The 19,233-nt window shown below is 39.3% G+C and overlaps 4 protein-coding genes across 7 annotated transcripts; 2 read left to right on the top strand and 2 right to left on the bottom strand.

Annotated features, from left to right (window-relative positions):
* The first annotated feature begins 27 nt into the window (after positions 1 to 27).
* On the top strand, positions 28 to 1,482 carry rnasekb (ribonuclease, RNase K b). Its single transcript, XM_065290657.2, has 3 exons — positions 28 to 243; positions 578 to 660; positions 915 to 1,482. The coding sequence occupies exons 1-3, from the start codon at positions 166 to 168 to the stop codon at positions 1,057 to 1,059; spliced, it is 306 nt and encodes a 101-aa protein (XP_065146729.1). The 5' UTR covers positions 28 to 165; the 3' UTR covers positions 1,060 to 1,482.
* A 502-nt stretch (positions 1,483 to 1,984) lies between these two features.
* Positions 1,985 to 3,382, bottom strand: med11 (mediator complex subunit 11). Its single transcript, XM_065290653.2, has 4 exons — positions 3,227 to 3,382; positions 2,928 to 3,009; positions 2,445 to 2,575; positions 1,985 to 2,150 (listed from the first exon to the last, which is right to left on the bottom strand). The coding sequence occupies exons 1-4, from the start codon at positions 3,362 to 3,364 to the stop codon at positions 2,007 to 2,009; spliced, it is 495 nt and encodes a 164-aa protein (XP_065146725.1). The 5' UTR covers positions 3,365 to 3,382; the 3' UTR covers positions 1,985 to 2,006.
* Positions 3,383 to 3,452: 70 nt separating this feature from the next.
* Positions 3,453 to 9,290, top strand: LOC135779755 (autophagy-related protein 16-1). Its single transcript, XM_065290654.1, has 6 exons — positions 3,453 to 3,747; positions 3,825 to 3,888; positions 3,973 to 4,054; positions 4,163 to 4,236; positions 8,104 to 8,355; positions 9,058 to 9,290. Exons 1-6 carry the CDS (start codon positions 3,660 to 3,662, stop codon positions 9,164 to 9,166), a joined length of 669 nt encoding a protein of 222 aa, XP_065146726.1. The 5' UTR covers positions 3,453 to 3,659; the 3' UTR covers positions 9,167 to 9,290.
* Positions 9,291 to 9,331: 41 nt separating this feature from the next.
* On the bottom strand, positions 9,332 to 19,205 carry arrb2a (arrestin, beta 2a). Of its 4 annotated transcripts, XM_065290650.1 has the most exons (16): positions 19,084 to 19,205; positions 18,448 to 18,478; positions 18,260 to 18,320; positions 18,109 to 18,153; positions 17,772 to 17,968; positions 17,619 to 17,678; positions 17,454 to 17,521; positions 17,206 to 17,341; positions 17,031 to 17,115; positions 16,873 to 16,945; positions 13,735 to 13,872; positions 13,562 to 13,645; positions 12,824 to 12,847; positions 10,821 to 10,897; positions 10,237 to 10,291; positions 9,332 to 10,144 (listed from the first exon to the last, which is right to left on the bottom strand). In XM_065290650.1, the coding sequence occupies exons 1-16, from the start codon at positions 19,104 to 19,106 to the stop codon at positions 10,060 to 10,062; spliced, it is 1,242 nt and encodes a 413-aa protein (XP_065146722.1). In that variant the 5' UTR covers positions 19,107 to 19,205; the 3' UTR covers positions 9,332 to 10,059. The 4 variants fall into 4 exon arrangements, with proteins under 4 accessions (XP_065146722.1, XP_065146723.1, XP_065146721.1 ...); XM_065290651.1 differs by lacking the exon at positions 12,824 to 12,847; XM_065290649.1 differs by lacking the exon at positions 12,824 to 12,847 and having other exon boundaries at positions 17,619 to 17,968.
* Positions 19,206 to 19,233: the final 28 nt, after the last annotated feature.

Here is a 19,233-nt window from a genome sequence, read left to right on the forward strand (position 1 = left end):
AACATTACCGAGTATACGCGAAGATAGACGAATACAACCGAATTCGTCCGATATACATCGCGGCGATTGGATTGTGGAGGAGAGAGAGGCTTGCTGTCATCTCGAATGTAGCATCTTTTCTCTGCGATTTCGATAAAAAAGAATCGGTGTTTGATTTCGGGTAAAATGCCGTCGCTTTTATTCTGCGGGCCGAAAGTGGCCGCCTGTGGGATCGTGTTAAGCATATGGGGTGTCGTTATGCTGGTAAGGATTATGATCTTCGTGACATTGCTTACTAGCTTTAGCTAATGTGAATAATTTCCAACGACGGCGAAAAAAAATCGTATGGGAAATAATTAGTATATATGTGTTCTCTGTTAAAATGTGCTTGAATAGATCTTTTTAGTCAGTTATTTATTAAACAGAAAATATAAACACCTGACACAGATAACCATAGGATGTAACGTTAAAGGCCTGAATACATTTATCTCTGAAGTACTCTTTTAACACATTGATTTAACCATGCAATATATTAATCTTTACATTTTTTTCATTCTACTTATAATTCCTGGTATTATGTCCTATTTTTTTCTGCCAGTCAATGTTGGGAATCTTCTTCAGCGCAAAATCTGCTGTATTGATCGAAGATGTTCCCTTTACTGAGGAGGACATCCGTAATGAGTAAGTGGCTGTACCCCATTTCAAACCTGTCATGTGACAATAAAAAAAAACTGACTGTGTATTATGTGTATAAAAAAATATGATAAGGGTTGCATGTAAATTACACCATATTAAGAATATATATATATATATATATATATATATATATATATATATATATATATATATGACATGCATAGAGTGAAAACAGACCACTTTAGGTAAGACCCTTAAATATGCACATGTTAACTCATATTTGTGAATTTCTTGAACAGCAAAAACCCACCACAGACAATTTACGGACTCTACAATCAAGTTGGCATCAACTGTTTCATCGCTGCTGCCATTTATGTAGGTGTTGGTGCTGTGTCTCTGTGTCAGGTTCGCCTTAACAAGCGCCAAGAGTACATGGTGACATAAAGCCAGAGGACTTTATCTTCACTCCCATTATTATTTATTTTTAGAGAACTTGTGCAATGTAAAAAATGTACTATTTGTTTTGTTGTGTTTATAAAAATGGGAATTTAAATGGGCAGTTCAGCATTGGGTTCCAAAATATTAAATGCTGGAAAGGACCATTGTAATTACTGAAATGTAAAATGATAATAATAATGGAAAAATACATGTGCTCACACTGTATGTAAATGCATGTGTATCATTATTTCCTGGTAGATAGAAATGTTGACTGCACATTATCTATAAAACTGAACCCAATCCTTCCTGATGAATAGCCAGTAGGTGTGATAGTAATTGGTGTGTAGTATGTATGTGTATGGTGGGTTTTTTTTATTTAGAAATTTAAAGCGATAGTTTACTCAAAAATAAAAATTCTGTTATTATTTACTCACCCTAATGTGGTTCTTAACCTGGATAAGTTTCTTTATTCTTTTAAACACAATAGAATATATTTTGATAAATAATAGTAACCACACAGTTGACAGTACCCATTGACTTTCATAGTACATATATTTTGTGCTCAACAGAAGAAAGACACTCATAAAGGTTTAGAACAACATTAGGGTGCGTAAATAATGACAACATTTTCATTTTTGTCTAAACTGTCCTTTTAAGTCTTTGCGTGGTAAAATGTGATATCTAATGCCAGATTTATGCCCTTCAGTCAATTTTGTGTGTGTGCCGGTATGATGTGTTTCAATAAAATGAAAAAAACTTTTTTTTGCAAAATTCTTTAAATAGCAGTAACAAAATAAGTAAACATTTCCTAACACAAAAAACATCTGGGGTTTTCATAGATTATGGAACATGGAAATTAAGTATTTATGACTTTAAACACACAGTTTGCCCTTTACCATCAGGCATGCTGTCAGATTTTTACAAACAATAGTCCATCTATACAAAACTTTATTTTAAGTCTGTGGATCAAGCATCATTTCACAGGTACGTCCCAGTTCTCCTAGTTTAACACGGGCATATTCTGCTCGGTTCAGGGCCATCTGGCAGTCCTTTCTGGCTGAGTATGTTGATCCCTCATGGGGTTGACCCGTTGCCACCTTTACTCAAAAAGCAAAAAAGAGTGCAAAGTTGGTGCAGGTCATCACAGAGGCAGTGAATGTGTGTAATGCTATAATCTTTCATAATGGCATTTACTTTTTAAAAACATTTCATGCTGTTACATATTTGAAATGGAATATTGACAACATCAATGGCTAAATTAGTTTTCCTAGTTTAGTAAGAATAGTACAATGAAACGGAGTAAAAAAAAAAGACACTTTCGTGCAGCTCTTGGTTTTGTACACAAAATACTACATCATGTAGCAGAAGACGACTTGTAGACACAAACACACCTGTGTCAGATATCGGATCTGTGCACTGAGTTCATTCTCCACTCTGCTGATAGAAGTCTGGAACTGGTTCAGCTGTCTGTTTAACAAACTTGCATTGGGCATCTCTTTGGAAAGCTCCAGAACAATAGTTCCTGCAAGAAGTAATTAATGATTTATTTCTAAATGGTTAATTTATCATGTCTAATAACTATTTGAGTATGATTTGATTACATATGTGTGTGAAACAGGCAAAATTGTGAATGATTCACATATAACATCAAGTAGCGCGAGAACGTTTTGATTAAATACGGAGGCCTCTGTTCTCGCGATACTTTGATGTCAAACGCTGACCACTCTGCGCAGCGCAAGAAGTCGAACACACGAATTTACATGGACGTTACTTTACACAATAAAATTGAACTAATGAGCGATTTAATATAGCTAAACATATGAATAGTTAAAAGTAGTATCATGGTAAATATCTGAGAGCAAGGAATTACAGACCAGCGCTCTGCAGAACTGACGCGATCTCCTTCTCCACATCTTCCAGAGCTCTTAGCCTGTCATTAGCCATCTCAAACACAACCTGCAAAAATAACAAATATAAAACACAAACGTAAATAAAACGATTTGCCTACTGCACACATACTAAATGACCAACAGAATCACAGCACGATACTTTAATAAACACTTAAGTTACCTGCTAACACCAGTTAACGTTAGCTAGTAATCAAACAATACAGCTGTCGAAATCAAACAGAAAACTCAACGAAATTAGATGCCCATTATTTAAAACTACTTACATGTACAAAAACAGAGTAAAAGTTGAATGTCAGACTATATTTATAGTCACTTGTACGCAGATACACAAAGCATTTTCCGTAGCAAACAAGGTACGGCAACCACAGATGGTCAAAATGTTCACAAAAACGAGAAACCATGCACGGCGCAGACCGATTTGCAAATGACATCAAAGTACCGCGAGAGCAGTTCTTTATTGCGCTCAGGAATCGCTCTCGCGATACTTTGCCGACACAACGTCGCAGGAAATCGAACACACCTAACAAGTCACCGGTGATTATAGTGGTTTGTTTGCGTCCAATTTGGAGGAAAACGTCGCAAAATACGACTCCCGAGTTGTTTGGAGTTTGACTCAACACTAAGTGTATAAACGCTGGAAAAATAACTTTTAAAAGCATTGTGAAATAAGTAATTTCTACCATTACAAACGCAAGCATGGAGTCTTGGAAGAGTCACGTGCGGGCAGAGCTGTTTCATAGGGATTGCAGGGAGAGAGATCCTTTCTCTGGCCTCTATAACAAAGGTATGCTATGTTGTATTATACATAATACTAAATAAACAAATAACTACAGTTTGAATAAAAACCTGTTCCCCTGACAGTGTCCAAGCTGGAGGAGATGCTGGCCTTCCACATGAAGCTCTGGGAAGACCTGGACACATTCAGGTAGTGCCTAACAAAGTGTTGAAGCAGTTGAAACTACACATATATCAGTTTGTTAATGTTTTTCGATGTTATCCTTTGAAAAAGGTCTAAAACCAATCAAATATACCCAGATGAAGGTGGCACCCTTTATCTGCGAGTAAATGAAGTAGAGTTTCTTAATCAACAGGTAAAAATACTAATAATTTATACTGTATTCTTGATCAAATTTAATTCATTTTTAGTCATTACAATACAAACTGAAATGTTTTCATATTTCTTTTAATTTTCTGTATAGCTTAAGCAGACAATATCAGAGCTGACCAGCAGTTTATATCTGAAGGAGGCAGAGTTACAGTATTGTCATTCACAGTAGGTCATCCATTTCTCACATCTATTTATCATATGGTGAAGCAGTTATCAACAGGAGTCCACAGAAACGTGTAAGTGTATTTGATTTGAGACTTGTGAAGTTTTAGCGCAGTGTCGTTGCTAAGAAACGCTCTCTTGTTTACCTTTGTCTCACGTGCTGCAATCCGCGTTTGTTCTCGCGTGTCCTCGCGTGCTTTAGTGTATTACAGTAAATACAGTAGTAGTTTCGGCCATTAACGTGTTGTTGATTGTTTTCGGGCGTGGCCTGCTGAGTTTCAGCCCACATTTGAAGCACTTATAAAAACAGTCAGTCCACCGCGGCAGCGGTCGCGTGCAGCCCTCGTCGTGTGAAGACCGAAGAGTGTAAAGACCATCGACTCTACCTGCGCGACCCCACCGAGCAGGGACACCGACTGGGCACTTAAGTATTGCATTTTTTATACTAACTTTTTATATTTTTCTATTTATCTATATAGCACTCTTTTTCCTCTCTTTTAAATTTCCTATTCTTATAATTTTCACTATGTGCTTTCAAATCTCTACTGTCATTACAACTCGTAAATCTGTTGTATCACGTCGCCGTGGGAGAAATATTAATAACCTCCGCACTCTCCCACCTTCCACTATTGCCTCACTCTCTCTTCCCATTGGCTTATGGAACTGCCAATCTGCTGTCAACAAAGCAGATTTCATTACTGCCATTGCCTCACATTCTGGCCTTTCTGTTTTAGCACTTACTGAGACATGGATTAAACCAGAGGACACGGCCACTCCGGCCGCCCTCTCCAACAACTACACTTTCTCACACAGTCCTCGCACAACAGGAAGGGGTGGAGGAACTGGTCTGCTCATCCCAAAGGACTGGAAATTCCAACAGCAAACCCCCTCATGTGACAGCAACTCTTTCGAATCGCATATTGTTACTATCATCCACCCTACTAAAATGCATTTTTTAGTTATCTATCGCCCCCCAGGTCAACTTGGACACTTCTTGGAGGAGTTAGATGTACTTCTGTCTTCATTCCCTGAGGATGGTACTCCTTTAGTAGTACTTGGTGACTTCAATATCCACCTGGAGAAACCACAGGCAGCTGACTTCAACACCCTGACTGCGTCGTTTGACCTCAAGCGAGTCCCTACTTCACCAACACACAGGTCTGGTAATCTTTTAGATCTTATCTACACACGCTGTTGTTCCACCTACCACACCCAGGTCACCCCACTTCACACATCTGATCACTTCCTAATTACTCTCGACCTCGACCTGACTCCCCCTGTCGCTACATACGATCCCCCATTGGTCACGTTCAGGCGCAACCTGCGCACGCTCTCTCCCTCCCGCTTATCCTCTGCGATTGTTTCCACGCTGCCCGCTCCCAGCCAACTCTCTCTGTTAGATACTGACAATGCCACAGACACACTTTGTTCCACTCTTACATCCTGCTTAGACACATTATGCCCTCTGACATCTGGACCGGCCCGGGTCACACCTTCTGCTCCTTGGCTAACTGAGGTTCTCCGTGAGCATCGCTCCACACTCAGGGCTACAGAGAGGAAGTGGCGTAGATCGAATGATCCTTCTGATCTCTGCCTCTATCAGTCTCTTCTTGCCTCCTTCTCCAAGGATGTCTCCTCTGCAAAGACCCTATACTACCATTCAAAGATTAACAACTCACCTGACTCTCACACTCTCTTCAAGACCTTCTCTACCCTTCTTTGTCCCCCTGCCCCTCCACCTTCGTCCGACCTAACGGCTGATGATTTTGCTTCCTTCTTTGTGAAGAAAACGAAAACTATTAGCAGTCAGTTCTCCGAGCCGCCGCTTCTTGCGCATTCTCAAATCCCTGAGACATGCTCCCTTCCCTCCTTCTCTCTCCTATCCGAAGCAGATGTTTCCAAGGTCTTGGCTTCTAATCATCCGACTACCTGCCCGCTAGATCCCATACCCACCCATCTCCTCCAGGCCATCTCTCCGTCTGTTATCCCTGCTCTCACTCACATTATCAATTCATCCCTTTCCACTGGCACCTTCCCGGTAGCATTTAAAGAGGCCCGGATAACCCCGTTGCTGAAGAAACCCACTCTCAATCCTGCTATGCTAGAGAACTACAGACCCGTTTCTCTTCTTCCCTTCATTTCCAAGACTCTTGAACGCATTGTGTTCAACCAGCTCTCCACTTTCTTCACACAAAATAACCTCCTGGATAGCAATCAGTCTGGATTCAAAAGTGGTCACTCCACTGAGACTGCGCTGCTATCAGTCATTGAGGCCCTAAGGCAGGCAAGGGCAGCCTCCAAATCATCTGTGCTGATCTTACTGGATCTATCTGCAGCTTTTGACACCGTCAATCACCGCATCCTCCTGTCGACTCTCATGTCTATGGGTGTCACTGACACAGCGCTTTTATGGTTCAAGTCGTACCTCTCAGATAGGTCATTTCGGGTATCCTGGAGAGGTGACGTCTCCGAACCCCAACGTCTAGATACCGGGGTCCCTCAAGGCTCTGTGCTTGGACCGCTGCTCTTTTCGATATACATGACATCCCTGGGCTCTGTCATTCGGAAACATGGCTTTTCCTACCACTGCTATGCAGACGACACTCAACTCCACTTGTCGTTCCACCCTGATGATCCTACGGTTTCTGCCCGCATCTCGGCATGCCTGAGGGACATCTCACTCTGGATGAAGGATCACCATCTCCAGCTTAACCTTGCGAAGACAGAACTGCTTGTCATATCATCCGAACCAAAGATTCAGCACAACTTTTCCATTCAGCTAGGTTCCTCGACCATCACGCCTTCCACGACGGCCAAAAACCTGGGAGTGGTCATTGATGATCGGCTTAGCTTCACGGAGCATGTTGCCAGCACCGCTCGCTCTTGTAGATTCATCCTCTACAATATTAGGAAAATTAGACCTTTCCTAGATGAGCATGCTACGCAGGTCCTGGTCCAAGCTCTTGTCCTGTCTAGGCTGGACTACTGCAATGCGCTACTGGCAGGACTTCCAGCCTGCACGACCAAACCCTTACAGATGATTCAGAACGCAGCGGCAAGAGTGGTCTTCAATGAGCCAAAGAGGGCGCACGTCACTCCTCTCTTTGTCAAGTTACACTGGCTTCCTATAGCAGCCCGCATCAAATTTAAGGCTCTGCTCCTGGCCTTTAAAACCACCACTGGGTCAGCACCCCCTTATCTTCGCTTGCTTATAGAGCCTTATGTACCCTCTCGATCACTGCGCTCTGCCACCGAGCGACGACTTGTGGTACCATCTCAAAAAGGGAAGAAAACACTAATGCGTACCTTCTCAGGAACTGTCCCACAACTGTGGAATGATCTGCCGGTCGTGACACGATCAGCTGACACTGTAGCTGTCTTTAAGACTCGGCTAAAAACCCATCTCTTCCACCATTACCTAACTTCCTAATTACAGATTTACTATCTTTATTTAGTTACCCTTCTCTTTATCTCTTTCTCTATCTACCTTCATCTTTATCTAAAAAAAAAAAAAAAAAAAAAAAAAAAAAAAAAAAAAAAACTACTAACATACCCTTGGCTATGTATATTGTGTTGGACTTGATGAGACTATTTCCAGTGCACTTATGTATTGCTGTTCTTATGTTGCCATAATTGCTTCTATTGTTTACCTCACTTGTAAGTCGCTTTGGACAAAAGCGTCTGCTAAATGACTAAATGTAAATGTAAATGTAAATATGATTTATACAATTTCCTGTAAATCAAACCCATAACCTTTGCACTGTTAACACAGTGCTCTACCCATTGAGCTACAATAATACTGTCTGCATTTGATGACATCACATGAGTTGTAATAAAATCTATTGGGTTTTATATTTTTTCCTGCTGTAGAATTACTCGATACAGGACTGAAGCGGTTCTGTTTGCCCAGGGAGCTTCTTCATTAAAGGCCGATCTAGAAGAAAATGAGTATCAGCTGGAGTGTCAGTCAAAGGAACTGACGGCCCTGAAACTGGAGCACCAAACACAGAAAGAGGAGCTTACGGCATTGAACTCACAGAAGGAACAGCTTCTAGACCGCTGGTTAGAGGAGAAAATAGAGGAGGCAGAGAGAATTAATAGGCACAATGCAACACTCGAAAGGTGGGAACAACACAGACAAGCCATTTTATAATAGTTTAAAACCTTTTTTTATTAAAATATCTGTCTCAGAATCTTTAAAGGAAAACACCACCGTATTTCAACATTTTGCTATGTTCTTACCTCAACTTAAGACATACCTAACATCATCACTTCTGACCACTCCCCCTCTCGCTCAAACGTCAATATTACTGCAAACTAAGTGCTCTTCCGCCATACAATATACTTCTCTTTTTTTTTTATCACCAAGTATTTTGTGCCACCACTACTCGTGTAACTACTCATGTAACAGTCTTTAAATAGGGAAAACTTGGAAGTGTTTCTAAATTCAACCCTGTTTGGATCCTAATGAATGAATGGGGCTAGGCTAAATGCTAACACATTCACAAAGCGCTTTACAAAGATTAAGTGCACACATTGAAAAAAGATATTTATGTATTAATTTGTGTAAGTTGAGGTAAGAACATAGTAAAATATTGAAAAACTGTGGTGTTATCCTTTAACTGAGGGGTGCAGATAGGATTTTTTTTACCTGTGGGGACCAGGCTGTCAACAAATGATTTCAACTCTATTATTTAATTTGCATCATTTGGGCTAATGTTTGCACTAAAAAGCAATTGCGGGATAAACAAACAAAGGTAAACAAATGCTGGCCTGATCCACACAAGATTTAAAAACATCTGTCTCATGCTTTTTGTCCACTAGGTGGCAGCGTTTAGCTGGTCGACTAAAGAAGCGCTCTCGTGCCTGGTCTCGTCCACTACAACCATGTGTAGCCAACAGCAGTTCAGAAATAAAAACTACAGAGTCTTAACATCAACACCTACCGTCTTAAGACTTTAAAGACATTTTCTGTTCATGTTTCAATGACTTTTCTACCCTCTTGGGAATTGTTTTATTATAATAATTTAAGAAAGGACTAACCTTTAAGATGTGTAATAAAGCTTATTTTTAACATATTAAGCAAATGACAACGCAGTTTAATTTTTTCTTAATTTTATTTAAAAAAAATGTTTAAATAAAAATTCAGTTTTAAAAGAAAATAAATTGGCAAATAATGTTTATGGTTATTATGAAAATTGCATTAACATATCCAGTTTGTTGTTCGTTTCCCCTGAGGGATGTAAAATCTTAACACATCCGTTAGTTTAGCTTTCCCATTTTTTTTAACCAAATGCAGTCATTCAATAAATCAAAGCAGCAATATTAAATATATACAACCTGCACAAACTGTATGTGCTCAGTCACGTCACCTCCCTTACAGCAGCATTTTAAAACATGCACGGTCCACATCACTGAATCTCACGGTCATTGCGTAACACACAAGGAGGTATTATACACAAATCACAGAAAAATCCTGACTCTCCCCGTGTAAAGGAATAAATACAAGGAATATGATACAAATAGCAATTTGGCCGTTACACGCAGCCTTGCCATTCTTAACATAACAGTTGGCACGATACAAGAGATATAATTATCACATGCTTACGCAAAACTTAGTAATTCCCTGGGATCAGCTCCTTCATTAGCTTAAGTCACTTAAGCACCTTAATATCCAGGTGGGTTATTATCCATCTGTTTTCTTTCCATAAAATATAAGTCCAAACCTCAATGAGATGAGAATGACTTCATTGTTACACCCCTAAAGAGAGGATTTCTTCTGGCTATCGTGTGATGCCGATTACAATGCGAATAAGATGTAAGTGTTCAGCAATCCTCCTTGTCGATTATTCCTTTCAAGCGCAAGCGAGCAAAGTCCTCAAACACAATGTCATCATCTGCCATTAAACTGCTGTTAAAGGAACAGAAAAAGTTTTGAGCAAGAATGAAATGCAGGAATACATGTATACGAACAATGATAAAAAAACTAAAAATTAATCTCACTTTGTATCAAACTCAATCAAGTTTGTGTCAATCGGTGGGTCTAACACTGGAACAGCTGTTAAGGAAAAACCCAAGATTAGTCGACATAATGGGTGCTACTGAGGGGAGTTGCAAGACCCTTTAAACTGGTGCATCAGCCGGGTAGGCCTTTACCCCAGTCAAGTTTAAACTCTAGAAATGCCCCCCGGTGTTCACTTTACAATGGCGTAAGCTTATAATGACATTTTTATCCTATAATGTGTTGATAGGATGGATCTCATATCTGTTAACAGTTCAAAATGGCTCTTGTGACCCAAGATCCTACTATTAAAGGTGGGGTGCATGATTTTTGAAAAACACTTTGGAAAAGGGATTCGGGCCGACTACCAAAACACACTTGCAGCCAATCAGCAGTAAGGGGGCGTGTCTACCAACCAACATCGTTGCCTGGGTTGCATATGTATGGGGCGGGTCTATCAAAAGAAGGTCCAGATTCTATTGGGTAGGGGCGTGTTTGTTTAGGTGATTTCAAATGTCAACATTGGCTTTCAGAAATTATGCACCCCGCCTTTAAGTCACTCATGACTTTTGTCACAGGCACATACCTGTGGGTGAAAGGGAAACAGTGGAGTCTGTGGGTTTCGGATGCATTAGGACGAAAGGCAGTTCCACTGACACATCCCTGATGGAGAAAAAAGAAACAATCTAGCCATAATTTGAAATATTCGTGTGCACGTATTAATTCAGGAGTTTATGAAGCAAACCCCACATAAATTGTTAAGAAATAATACCCACGGCCATATTTTATCCCAAAACAAAAAAATTATATTTCTCACCTTCTTAAATAAAAAGACTAAATTGAATTGTAAACTTTGCTAAAAAGTGGACAGTCACAATGCAAACGTCATAAGTAGCACGGGTATATTTGTAGCTGGGTCAGTGAAACTTGTTTTAAAAGCATGCTTCAGGTTTATTTCAATGCACATAGTGTATTTATGTTAATTTTATGCAATAAAAAATTACATTTGCACCATTTTTATGAAAGTTAAGACTGAATGGACCTGAAAATGTCAAATGGTGCAACCGCCAATTGCGCCAAAGAATGAGAAATATTAAATATTATATCCACCTTGATGGCATGTAAGCATAATCATAAAAAATAATGATTTTAAAATATAATTTTATTCGTTATTTTTAAATGTAAATTCTAATGCGTTTTTGTAATATTTGTCCTGACATATGCTGAAAACAGCTGTTTGCTAAATAATCTTTGACAAATGATGTAAAAATGTATGTAAAAAAAATCATATTACACTAAACTAGATAATATATTAATATTTTCAAAAAAAAAAACTTGTTACACCAATTGACACAGACCGGTTACACCATATTGACAGTTTTGCAATTATCTCCTAAATATTCTTTCAAAATAAAATAAAATAATACCAGAAATGTTAGACTTGGTCCTCAAAAAAGAGAATGTATGAAAGTAAGCTGCAAATTTATTTTGAAATTTTAACCCTTTTACATTTAAATGAATCATAAGGACACAAAATAATTAACGTCACGTTATTCACTTAGCTATAGCCAACAACAATGTATGGGTCAAAATTATCAGGGTTTTTTATGCCAAAAATAATTTGGATATTAACTCTTTCACTGCCGTTGACGAGATATCTCGTCAATTAAGAGAAAACGCTTCCCCGCCAATGACGAGATTTTCCGTCTTTCCGCAATACCGCTATTATCCACCCTTCCGCAACTTTTTAAACTCGGAAGTATTGCCCTATGGCAAGCGGCTGCATGTCCGTGTCTGTTTTAAAGATCGCTCTGAATGGGATCTCTATGAAAAGTCCGTCACAAAAATGGAATTATCTCTGCTTTTTGCTCAAAATGTGGTGTTTTTGCAGAAACCTACCCATATTCAAAAGCTGATTACAAAAGAACCACTGAAGGTAGGATGAAACGTTTTTTTTTATTGTTTGAAAGCAGAGGGTCTGTTCTTTCATTTGGTATATTGTATGTTTATATATTTAAAGAAGAACATTTTCTGGAAGGCATTAAACTTTGGTGAAAATCCTGAAAAACGCTGGCGCAGGCTGGCAACTTTTTTTAAAAACGCTGGCGGTGAAAGAGTTAAGACATATTTTGTGTATGTATCAAAAATAATAATTAATAATAATATGTGTTGTTAAGGACTCATTTAAAGGCGATTTTCTCAATATTTAGATTTTTTGCACTCTCAGATTCCAGATTTTCAAATATTGTTCTATCCTAACAAACCATACATCAATTGAAAGCTTACTTATTCAGCTTTTACTTTTTTCTCAATAAAAAAGAACCTTATTTTGTGGTCCAGGGTTTGAATAAGCTTAATTTTCTTTATGCAAATATAATTTATGTTTTTAGGGTTAAAAATATGAGCATGATATGACTAGGTGAGGTTTGCCCATATCAAACATGTACATCAAGGTTAGTGCTCCAACACAGACAGGAAACATCAGGGTAACTGCAAGCAGAATACTAAACACCATGCAAATCTCATTTTTACTGCAAACCTGGAGACACACTATAGCAAGCCACTAAAATGCACAAGGGATGTATTTACCTCTCCAGCAAGCTGCTTAAAAGCCTGATGCGATAGACAGATGGAGGAAACAGACACAGAGAGAGAGAAATATAAAACAATGGGAGAGTGACAAAATGATTTGATAACCTGAATGAAGCAGCACAGAGAGGCAAAGGGGGAATTTGATTCACAAGGCACTTACAGCATCCTACAAAGCCACAGTAAGATCTACACCAGAGATGATTAGTAATGCTTTACTCGATATTGTTCCTGAAGAGTTCAGTTCAAACCCTACTTTTTGATACCTCCATGTGTTTATAGTAATCATATAGATATAAATACCTAGATGGCAAATGCAACTGACACAGAAACAGCACCATCATCTTTACACATGGATTTGACAGACAGGGTTACATATGGTGGATATGGCGAAATATGATATTTAGCTGCATCAAGACCTTGGGGTTTGATAAATTTTGAAACCAAACTCTGTAGGAAGACAGATATCCAAGAGCACAACCAATCACCTCTGATCTACACAAACAAAACCCCTTGACATTTATATGCAGAGAGTTTGCACAGACAGCACACCCAGAATAATGTACAAGTATATATGTTTACACACAGTGACTTAACTTTTAAACTGACTTCCTTAAATGACTCAAGCAACAATAACATAATCATTTAGTGTGCAAGGAGGGTTTAGGCCAATCACAAATGATAACAATTACGAGACTGGTTGGTAGAGAAAGCATGCTGACAAAACACGAGACTCACCCTCCGCGGGAGACCACCAGTTTCACTTTGACCCGATATGAGACCAAAACACCCAGAACTTCTTTATTACTCGCATCCTTTACACTGCAGAGCCCAGATACAGAAGGTGGAGATCACTGAGTCTATTCAAGAGATATGTGCTGTGGATTGTTAATGCTTAGCATAACACTCACATGGTGCTGGATGCGAGGTTGGTGTCTTCATGTTTGAGTTTTCCATCTAGTGCCAGTCCTCTCTTCTCTCGATTGTTGTTGAGGGCAGGAGTGAGCGTGTACACTTTGCAGAACGTAGAGCTGGATGCCACCTGATCTCTGCACAACATGGATTGGAGACATGGAGATGTGTGAGCGTATTTACCAAATCAACTAGATACTGAATGTTCACACTGAATGTTCAATCTGTAAATCTGAACATTAAATCAGTTAAAAGCTGAATGCTGGTTCAGAAACAGCCAAATCATTACAAGCAACATCAATTTGACCCACAAACACAAGAGAAGCCAGACAGAAAGAGATGGAAAGACAGATAGAGAGACGGATGGATGAATATAGAAAGATGGACAGAGAAACATACAGATATAGATTGATGGATAGAAAGACAGACAGATGGATAGACACACAGACAGATAAGAGATGGATAGACAGACACAAACAGACAGATAGAGATGGATAGACGGATAGAGAGACAGACAGATATAGATAGATGTATAGAGAGACGGACAGCTGGATAGAGACAGACTGTTAGAGAGAAAGACAGACAAATATGTACAGACAGACAGATATAGATTGATGGATAGAGACAGACAGACAGACAGATAAGCAATGGATAAAGATATGTACAGACAGACATACACAAACAGACAGACAGATAGAGATAGATAGACAGACCAACAGACAGATGTATAGAGACGGACGGACAGACAGAGAAATAGACCGATAGATATAGATTGATGCATAGAGATAGATGATAGAGAGAGACAGACAGACAAGAGATGATAATTGGAAAGAGATGTACAGACAGACAGACAAGAGATGATAATTGGAAAGAGATGTACAGACAGACAGACAGACAGACAGACAAGAGATGATAATTGGAAAGAGATGTACAGACAGATAGATACGGATAGACAGAGATGGAAGAGGCAGACAGACTGGTAGATGGATAGAGAGATGGACAGACAGACAGGTAGATGAATAGAGAGATGGACAGACAGATAGATAGGTGGATGGATAGAGAGACAGATATAGATTGATGCATAGAGACAAATGATAGAGAGAGACAGACAGATAGACAAGAGATGATAGATACGGACAGACAGAGATAGATAAAGAGGCAGACAGACAGACCGGTAGATGGATAGAGAGATGGACGGACAGACGGATGGATGGATGGATGGATCGAAAGACAGAAAGATGGATAGAGGGACAGACAGAAAGATGGATAGAGAGACAGATAGATAGATGGAAAAAGAGATGTACAGGCAGATAGGTAGATAGATACGGACAGACAGGGTTGAATAAAGAAACAGACAGACAGACAGATGGATAGAGAGATGGACAGACAGATAGATGTATGGATAGAGAGACAGACAGATAGATGGATAGAGACAGACAGATAGATGGATAGAGATATGGACAGACAGATGGACGGATGGATGGATAGATAGATAGACAGAAAGATAGACAGAAAGATGGATAGAGAGACAGATAGATAGATGGAAAAAGAGATGTACAGGCAGATAGGTAGATAGATACGGACAGACAGGGATGAATAAAGAAACAGACAGACAGACAGATGGATAGAGAGATGGACAGACAGATAGATGTATGGATAGAGAGACAGACAGATAGATGGATAGAGACAGACAGATAGACAAGAGATGATAGATACAGACAGACAGAGATAGATAAAGAGGCAGACAGACAGACCGGTAGATGGATAGAAAGATGGACGGACAGACGGATGGATGGATGGATAGATAGACAGAAAGATGGATAGAGGGACAGACAGAAAGATGGATAGAGAGACAGATAGATAGATGGAAAAAGAGATGTACAGGCAGATAGGTAGATAGATACGGACAGACAGGGTTGAATAAAGAAACAGACAGACAGACAGATGGATAGAGAGATGGACAGACAGATAGATGTATGGATAGAGAGACAGACAGATAGATGGATAGAGACAGACAGATAGATGGATAGAGATATGGACAGACAGATGGACGGATGGATGGATAGATAGATAGACAGAAAGATAGACAGAAAGATGGATAGAGAGACAGATAGATAGATGGAAAAAGAGATGTACAGGCAGATAGGTAGATAGATACGGACAGACAGGGATGAATAAAGAAACAGACAGACAGACAGATGGATAGAGAGATGGACAGACAGATAGATGTATGGATAGAGAGACAGACAGATAGATGGATAGAGACAGACAGATAGACAAGAGATGATAGATACAGACAGACAGAGATAGATAAAGAGGCAGACAGACAGACCGGTAGATGGATAGAAAGATGGACGGACAGACGGATGGATGGATAGATAGACAGAAAGATGGATAGAGGGACAGACAGAAAGATGGATAGAGAGACAGATAGATAGATGGAAAAAGAGATGTACAGGCAGATAGGTAGATAGATACGGACAGACAGGGTTGAATAAAGAAACAGACAGACAGACAGATGGATAGAGAGATGGACAGACAGATAGATGTATGGATAGAGAGACAGACAGATAGATGGATAGAGACAGACAGATAGATGGATAGAGATATGGACAGACAGATGGACGGATGGATGGATAGATAGATAGACAGAAAGATAGACAGAAAGATGGATAGAGGGACAGACAGAAAGATGGATAGAGAGACAGATAGATAGATGGAAAAAGAGATGTACAGGCAGATAGATAGATAGATACAGACAGACAGGGATGAATAAAGAGACAGACAGACAGGTAGATGGATAGAGAGACGGACAGACAGATAGATGGATAAAGAGACAGACAGACAGATGGATAGAGAGATGGACAGATAGATAGATGGATAAAGAGACGGACAGACAGAGAGGGCTGGATAAAGAGACGGACAGATAGAAATGGATAGAGAGACAGACAGACACACAGAGATGGATAGAAAGACATATAGACAGAGATGGATAGAGAGACAGATAGACAGAGATGGATAGAGAGACAGGGCTGGAAAAAGAGACAGACAGAAATGGAGAGAGATTCAGACAGACCGACAGGGATAGACGGATAGAGACAGACAGGATACACAGAGATGGACAGACAGACACTTACTCAGCCTCTATCTGAGCCACTGGACATTTGTACTGTGCTGTACTGAAGAGACAAATATCAGCATACTGTCGAACTGAAAGAGATAGTGAAGGAATATATAAATATTATAGAAAAAAAATGCCATAATCTAACAATGTCATAAGAAGAAAAACTCTCACCTGATATTTTAACCCTTTTGACAGTTTTGGTTGAGTTATTGGTGACGTGGACATTAACACTGATTGGTTCTCCATGGTAATACAGCTGTGTGATAAGATCAAATAATGGTTAATAATTATTCAGATATAAAAACCTTTCACAAGTATTCATCTGTGTTAAACACTAGTACCTTACCTCTTTATCTAGAGAAGCCTCTAGGTGTAGAGACCGGTCTGACATTAGGAAACTCCTCGTAGTCTCCACCATAGGCTGTGGGCCAGGTTTCTCAGGGGCGTATTGGACTTTACGTATCACTAACCGAACTGAATTTCTGTGAACGAAGGAAAAACGCTTTAAACATAACATTTCAAGGACACTGATATGCATGTGTAAACAGGGCAGATAGATTATAAGTAACAAAACACAACAGAAGTTCTTCAAACCTTTTGTGATTTTTATCTTCCATCGATTTGGCACAGAAAGCCCTGATTTCAAAATCCACCCCACAGGCCTGAAGTGAGAAAAGAGATCAAAAGTTTCTTCAAACTTCAAAAACAAACAACATGACATTTTATATCTTTAAAGGAAGTATCTAAGAGTGACATCACCTTTCCTGTGTCTTCAGGCCCAGGCTGCAAAGTAACTGAACATGGGAGGTTTTGTGGTATCTGAAAAGATAAATTAACATTCATCCTTGAATATATATATGTACCACATACGCCTGTTAATATCCTCCCAAAAAATAATGGTAGCCTGCTTACAGTGAAATGGAAAGGATAAGCATTTTGACCAAGTTTTTTCAGAAGTCTCTCTTGTAGCCGACTGCAAGCCTTTGATTCCTCTGGTATGGGAGGATAGGCTTGAAAAGTGGACACATAAAGATCTTTTCGGAAAGAAAGCCCTAACACGTCTAGGTCCTCACGGCCATATCGAAATGCACAGGTTAATGTGACAAATACTGGAAGGCAAAAAGAAAGTGTTGCTATGAAGCACGATAAGAAAACGTGACAATAACATATTTTATACAATTAGAAGACAAGCTTCAAAAATTCAGTGTCAAATACTGAAAAAAAAAACTGTTAATATTTTTTTCCTCACCTTTTCTATCTTTGAGATATTCAGGCTCCACCAAAATAACACCATCTGCAGCAGAAGTTTCATTTCCTCAGTATGGTTTCAATAATAAAACATTGACTTATTTGATGGCTTTTGATTATAAACAATAGGCAAAATGTTTTGCATAACTCACCAACAGGGTCAACGTGGTCTAAGTGATCTACAAAATCTCTTTTCCCCAGGTATACAGTTACCTGCAAAACAGAGAAAGTAAGTATAGTTTGTGCTTGTGGAAACCACTGCCGATCAAGATACAAATGCAAAAGCAAGCAACTAAAAGCACTGTGTGCTTCATACAAAGAGCAAATCACACAAACATACCTTGCAGTTGGGACTTGATTTCTTGAATACCCTTTAAAGGGATAAAAATCACTCAGATGTTATCAGAGCCAAGCATAAAAAGAAAATCTATTAGATACTATAAGTGGTTGGGTAACAAACTTTGATGTTCAAGTGAAGCAAATGGTGCAGAAGTTGAACATGCATGCAGTGCAGAGACAAATGGTGGAATGCAACAAATGGCATGCTGAGAGATCTTGTTGCATGCAAAGTCCATTATTATTAGTTCATATGCATAGGTGATATTACTAATAAAATTGATATAAAGGCTGATGAGATAGTTTAAAGCAATAATATTAAAGACGTTGCACGAATTTTACACAAGCAGCTGTTGCTAGCCTGCCCAGCTGTCCAATGTCTGTGTTAAAGTATGAAGTAATTTCTAAAAAACCCTAAGGAAATGCATAAGTAAACATAGTCCGGACAAAATGATAAACGTAAGACAGTTAAGTGTAATAAACACAAAGTTAAGTGCCGTTTCTCCATCACGTTCACGTTAGCCAACCACGTCCGTTAACAATCCAGCTAATATTAGCTGAACTGCCCTTAGCGTTATAGTGGTAACAAAAATGATAACCGCAAAGAATTGTTAAAGACTTAAAAGGTTAAAACACCTACCGGGTTCCTGCCTTGTCCCCCATAATGAGGGAGATTTCGGCTGTGGAAATTTGTGCAAGGAAACAGTGTAAACAGCAGCTACTGTGGGTGTTGTGTTGAGTCGCTGCCTGGCAGCTGCAGATGGGGGGGGTCACGTGATTCGCGAGCGGA

The sequence above is a fragment of the Paramisgurnus dabryanus genome, chromosome 10 (assembly GCF_030506205.2).
Source record: "Paramisgurnus dabryanus chromosome 10, PD_genome_1.1, whole genome shotgun sequence".
Classification (NCBI taxonomy): domain Eukaryota; kingdom Metazoa; phylum Chordata; class Actinopteri; order Cypriniformes; family Cobitidae; genus Paramisgurnus; species Paramisgurnus dabryanus.